At 45.9% G+C, this 6,586-nt stretch overlaps 1 protein-coding gene across 1 annotated transcript; it reads left to right on the forward strand.

Annotated features, from left to right (window-relative positions):
* Positions 1–2,305: 2,305 nt before the first annotated feature.
* EEF1A1 (eukaryotic translation elongation factor 1 alpha 1) lies at positions 2,306–5,810 on the forward strand. Its single transcript, XM_079146557.1, is given in 9 exon segments — positions 2,306–2,449; positions 3,408–3,585; positions 3,831–4,010; positions 4,097–4,393; positions 4,476–4,626; positions 4,724–4,980; positions 5,062–5,296; positions 5,397–5,518; positions 5,522–5,810. Coding segments are annotated over 8 exon segments (1,590 nt in total). The 5' UTR covers positions 2,306–2,449; positions 3,408–3,441; the 3' UTR covers positions 5,726–5,810.
* Positions 5,811–6,586: the final 776 nt, after the last annotated feature.

Genomic DNA, 6,586 nt, shown 5'->3' on the forward strand with positions numbered 1-6,586 from the left:
TGTTGGATTGTGAAAAGTAACTGAAAGCTAGAACTCTGCGTTTTGTTGTTGTTGTTGCCTCAATGGACATTTATTTATTTATTTATTTATATGTAGTGCTGAGAATTGAACCAGTGCCTCATACATACAGGCAAGCACTCTACCACTGAGCCACAACCCCAGCCCCTAGAACTACGTTTTACAATGAAGTTAAAAAGCAAATAACCATTATATAAGTTTGCCTTTAATTGCTTCCCAATTGTTTTGTTTATTTATTTATTTTTGTGGTACTGGGAACTGAACCCAAGGCAAGCTCTCTACCACTGAGCTATACCCCATCACACCCCACCTCCTTTTTTTTTCATTTTGAGACAGGGTCTTGCTAAGTTCCCCAAGCTGGGGTTGAATTTGCCATCCTCCTGTCTCAGCTTCCTGAGTAACTGGGATGATAGGCATGTGCCCAGCTCCAATTATTTTATATATTAATTTTTTTTCTAAACTGTGAGTTCTTCATCAGAAGTACATTTCTTTTGCATACTCCACAGTGCTTCATTTAGCGCTGGACATGTAGTAATTTTTCAAATACCTATTAATAGGTTGGTTCAAGAAGCTGGGCAGTGATTTCTACATTTGAGAGATGTAAAGCTCTAGTAGTTACGTGTATTAAAAATATATGTCTTTTAGGCTGGCAGTGGCACATCCTTATAATCCCAGCAATTTGGGAGGCTGAGGCAGGAGTATAGCAAGTTGGAGGCCAGCCTTAGCAATTAGGGAGATCCCATTTCAAAAAACAAAGGACTGGCAATGTAGTTTATCTGTAAAGCACAGCTTGGTTTAATTCCTCGTACCAAAAAAAAAAAAAAAAAAAAAAATTTTTTTTAGCTCAGTGGTAGAAGAATGCTTGCCTAGCATGTGTGAGGCCTGGGTTCAATCCTCAGTACCATCCCCCCAAACAAAGAGATAAATGATTTTTTTTTTCCAGTCACCAATACCAGAAAACAAAACAGCAGCAAAAAGTGTTTCTTTTCTCAAAAAAATATTTCCCAGGGCTTGCCCATATAGCCATCCATAAATGCCAAAGCTTAACAGGTGATGCCCACCTTGAGTCCCGGAGTTGGGGACCTGCTTGGTCAGGTCTTAAACAAAAAAAAGAATGACAAAAACAACATACACGCGCGCGCGCTACCCCCCCTCCCCCCCGCCCCACGCTCAAGGGCCAAATCTCATCCAAACTCGCCCTAGATTTAATGCTACAACGCAGTCACAATCAATAGGACAGAAAAGTGGAAAATAAAGTCATTTATTTAAATAGGCTAGGCCATTTTTGAAAAGCAGTGATTTCACAGCAAGTGTTAGCGACAGAATACTGGGTGGATAAACTTGCTGATGCAGTAGATCTTAGTCTCCACATGAGATCATGTAGAAAGATTGAATTTGAAAGATTCTTTTTAAGTTTCTCATGTTTGCAATCAAATGACTGTACACTTAAAAAAATGTACCACGGGAGTAGACAGATACACACACTCTTAGGATCTTAGTGCAATAAAACTAGATTTAGAAGTAAAGCTAATTGTAGGATTAAAGTCTATTCTAAACTGAAACAGTGGACACCTGCAGTGCCCCGGGAGGTGAAGTATGTTCCAGACTTCGATAAAAACAGCTGGTTCTGAATGAACAAACCAAGAAGTAGGCTCGGGAGCAGATTGGTTGCGCTCAGAGCCAGCAAGCTAAAAGCCCTCTAGGATTCCTGAGCCGTGAAGGCAGCCGCTGGACCCCGCCCTCCGCCCCAAGTCCCTCGGGCGGGGGGCCTCGTCCGCGTCTCCAGGCAGCAGGAGCACGGAAGGCGGAGGCGGAGGAGGAGCCAGTTCGGGACCCCGGTGCGACCAGCGGGGGAAGCGGCTCTTAGGGGCTTCGCCCAGGCGAGCGAGAAGGTAAGGTTGAGGACGGGAGGTGGATTGCAAAGTGAAGGGATAGTCCAATCTCGATACAACCTTTGCGGTTAAGCCAGGAATGGTACAGGGAAGATTCTGGACATCCCCTCCCGGCCGCCTCCTCGCCGCCCCACCCGCTGGCTGAAGCGGAGAGTAATTCATACAAAAGAGGACTCGCCTCCGCCTAAGGGAATCCCAGGGACCGTCGTTAAACTCCCATTAACCTAGATGCGAGAGAGATCGCCGCGTCCCCGCCCCCAGCCTCTGGCTCTCAGCATCATCTGGATCCAGAGGAGCATGCGCGGGGAGCTGTGTGCGGTCAGTGGGCTGAACGCACATCGCCCACAGTCCCCAAGAAGTGGAGGGGGGAGGGGATGGCAATTGAACCGGTGCCTAGTGGAGGTGGCGCGGGGTAAGCTGGGTAAGTGGTGTCGTGTGCTGACTCCGCCCTTTTCCTCGAGGGTGGGGGAGAACGGTATATAAGTGCCGTAGTCGCCCTGAACGTTCTTTTTCGCAACGGGTTTGCCGCCAGAACACAGGTGAGTGCCGGGTGTGGCTTCCGCAGGCCTGGCCGCCTTGAGCGGACTGAGGCCCTCGCGTGCTTTCCCCACTGCCATGCTACTGGGCCACTTTACGAGGTTCTTACCCCGAATTTCGGGTTATAAGAGGGTTGGAAGAGTTCGAGGCCTTGGGATTTTTTTCAAGAACCCCTTCGCCTCGTGCTCGGGTTGAGGCCTGGCTGGGGCGCCCGGGCCGCCGCGTGCGAATGCGGCCGCACCTTCGCGCTCGCCTGCTGCCCAGGTTTAGGGCCTCCCGACACTTCAGTTTCCACGTGAGTCGTTGGGGTCTTTTTCTCTGCCGCGTCGGTCCTGCCGTGTTGGTCAGGGTCTCGACGGGCTCCTGCTCCGGTTCTTGGCTGTGGGGTGGCGGCGGGGCCCGCGCGTCGGGGGCACATGTACAGCGCGGCCTCGGGGAGGCGAGGCAGGGCCCTGCTAGGCGACGGTCGTGAGCTCTGCGGAGCGGGCCGGATGTCCAGCCTCTGCCGCCCAGTCCGCCCCACCCCGGGCGGCGAGGCCGACCCGCTCGGCACCAGTTGCGTGCGCGGAAAGATGGCCGCTCCGGCCCTGTTGCAGGGAGCTCAAAATGGAGGACGCGGCGGCCTGGGAGAGCGGGCGGGTGAGTCACTCACACAAAGGAAAAGGGCCTTTCCCTCCTCGGCCGCTGCTTCCTGTGACCCCACGGTGTACCGGGCGCCATTCAGCCACCTCGATTTCGTCTCCCAGCCTTTGGAACTCGGCTTCTTTCGGCTGGGGGTGGGGACTTCTGTGCGATGGAGTTTCCTCACACTTGGTGGGTGGAGACTGAAGAGTTAGGCCAGCCTGGCACTGGATGTAATTCTCCTTGGAATTTGCCCTTTTGAGTTTGGATCAAGGCTTATCCTCAACCCACTGGACAGTGGTTCAAAGGTGCTGTTTTTAATTCTGAATACCATTTTAGGTGTCGTGAAAACCACCGCTAAATCAAAGCCAAAATGGGAAAGGAAAAGACTCATATCAACATCGTTGTCATCGGACACGTAGATTCGGGCAAGTCTACCACTACTGGTCATCTGATCTACAAATGTGGTGGGATCGACAAAAGAACCATTGAAAAATTTGAGAAGGAAGCTGCTGAGGCAAGTACAGTAGTAAAAAAAGGAAAGGGTGCTAAAATAGTTTGTCACCAGAAACTTAAAATGGAGGTAGTCTTCCTAATAACTTTGCAAAAGAAAATAAGTTAACTTTTTAATTGTTTAGCTTTGTTCTGACAAGTATAGAATCAAAGGCTGCGAATTGTAAAATGGAACCATTTGTGCAAAATAAGGGGTGGGCATGGAATTTCAAATTAGTTTTAGTGACTAACCACTCTAAATCATTACAGATGGGAAAGGGCTCATTCAAGTATGCCTGGGTCTTGGATAAACTGAAAGCTGAGCGTGAGCGTGGTATCACCATTGACATCTCCCTGTGGAAATTTGAGACCAGCAAGTATTATGTGACTATCATTGATGCCCCAGGACACAGAGACTTCATCAAAAATATGATTACAGGCACATCTCAGGTATGTGGAATGAATAACTTTAGAAATAACTAAAACAGGAGTCTTTGTCTGAAAAGCTTTTGTTAACAGGATGTTGTTTCCTAAAGGCTGACTGTGCTGTCCTGATTGTTGCTGCTGGTGTTGGTGAATTTGAAGCTGGTATCTCCAAGAATGGGCAGACCCGTGAGCATGCCCTTCTGGCTTACACACTGGGTGTGAAACAACTAATTGTTGGTGTTAACAAAATGGATTCCACTGAGCCACCCTACAGTCAGAAGAGATACGAGGAAATCGTTAAGGAAGTCAGTACCTACATTAAGAAAATTGGCTACAACCCTGACACAGTAGCATTTGTGCCAATTTCTGGTTGGAATGGTGACAACATGTTGGAGCCAAGTGCTAATGTAAGTGATTTTTCAAGACACTTTAAAAAGAAAACTTGGTGGCGAATTGATGTTAACACTAATTGGCAATTTTGTGTTTTAGATGCCTTGGTTCAAGGGATGGAAAGTCACCCGTAAAGATGGCAGTGCCAGTGGAACCACACTGCTTGAAGCTTTAGATTGCATCCTGCCACCAACTCGTCCAACTGACAAGCCTTTGCGTCTGCCCCTCCAGGATGTCTACAAAATTGGTGGTAAGTTGGACGTTAATACATCACAGCCTTAGTTTTTGGTAGGCACAATAACTTTGCCTTTACAGAATGTATTTGATGCTATGCTATCACTTTTTAGGTATTGGTACTGTCCCTGTGGGCCGAGTGGAGACTGGAGTTCTCAAGCCTGGCATGGTGGTCACCTTTGCTCCAGTAAATGTCACAACTGAAGTAAAGTCTGTTGAAATGCACCATGAAGCTCTGAGTGAAGCTCTTCCTGGAGATAACGTGGGCTTCAATGTCAAGAACGTGTCTGTCAAAGATGTTCGTCGTGGCAATGTTGCTGGTGACAGCAAAAACGACCCACCAATGGAAGCAGCTGGTTTCACTGCTCAGGTAACAAGATAAAACTGACATTTCTAACTTGGCTAGAGTCTGAGGTCCTTGAGATCATTAAATACATTATCTTTCCCCCAGGTGATTATCCTGAACCATCCAGGCCAAATCAGTGCTGGCTATGCACCTGTACTGGATTGTCACACAGCTCACATTGCTTGCAAGTTTGCTGAGCTGAAAGAAAAGATTGATCGCCGTTCTGGTAAGAAGCTGGAAGATGGTCCTAAATTCTTGAAGTCTGGTGATGCTGCCATCGTTGATATGGTTCCAGGAAAGCCCATGTGTGTTGAGAGCTTCTCTGACTATCCTCCTCTGGGTAAGGAAGACTTAAGTATAATTAGAAAGATTGTATTAAATATCAGGATTGTGCCTGTAAACCAATTGTTTCTCATGGTAATAACAATTTGTTTTAATAGGTCGTTTTGCTGTTCGTGATATGAGGCAGACAGTTGCTGTGGGTGTCATCAAGGCAGTGGACAAGAAGGCTGCTGGAGCTGGCAAGGTCACCAAGTCTGCCCAGAAAGCTCAGAAGGCTAAATGAATATTACCCCTAACACCTGCCACCCCAGTCTTAATCAGTGGTGGAAGAACGGTCTCAGAACTGTTTGTCTCAATTGGCCATTTAAGTTTAATAGTAAAAGACTGGTTAATGATAACAATGCATCGTAAAACCTTCAGAAGGAAAGGAGAATGTTTTGTGGACCATTTGTTTTTTTGTGTGTGTGTGGCAGTTTTAAGTTATTAGTTTTTAAAATCAGTACTTTTTAATGGAAACAACTTGACCAAAAATCTGTCACAGAATTTTGAGACCCATTAAAACAAAAGTTTAATGAGAAACCTGTGTCTTCTTTTGGTCAACCTGAACTTCTATACAAATGTTAGGCAAGAGTTTCTCAGCCTATTCTGGCATTGAGAATCTGTTAACTTAATGGATATAATTAAGTTTTCTGGTTGGGAATTTTAGTTTGGAAAGAAAACTGGGAGGGATCTTGTCTCAAGAACCTAGTAGGTATCTGGGAGGGCTTATTGATTACAACACTTCATTAGGGTAGAGAAATAACTTTGTAATTTAGAGGGCCAAATCCTGTAATATTAAAGGCTGTTGCTTCTGAAATTGTGTAGCTCCATTAATACTGAATAATAACGTTCCATTTTTGTTTCCCATTTGTTAATGCCTTACCTTTTTGTAAGGATTGGAATAGTGAGTATTAATAAATGGTTAAAAGCATTCCCTATCACAAGTAGAAATTGACATAATAGGAATTTTTGTCTAAGGAGCAAGGTTGGTGATAAATTACTGGCATGCTAGAGGTGAACCCAAAGTTGGAAGAGGCACAGATATAAATTGAGTAAGCTTCCTAAAACCAGGTACAAGGGATTGGGGGGGGTTAATTGGTAATATTGGGTATGCTCATTGTCACTAGGAAAAACAGGTGGCTCTGGCTGTCATGATGATCCATTTAACTAGTTTGGGTCATTTGGTAAATCTGAGCACTAGAATATTTGATACACTTGCCTTAAACTTTAACAGTAATACTGTACATGGAGTTTTTAACAGTACATGTTTTTAACTAATCTGTACATGGAATAGTATCTCCTAAAGGAT

This window comes from Sciurus vulgaris (genome assembly GCF_902686455.1).
Source record: "Sciurus vulgaris genome assembly, chromosome: 7".
Lineage (NCBI taxonomy): Eukaryota > Metazoa > Chordata > Mammalia > Rodentia > Sciuridae > Sciurus > Sciurus vulgaris.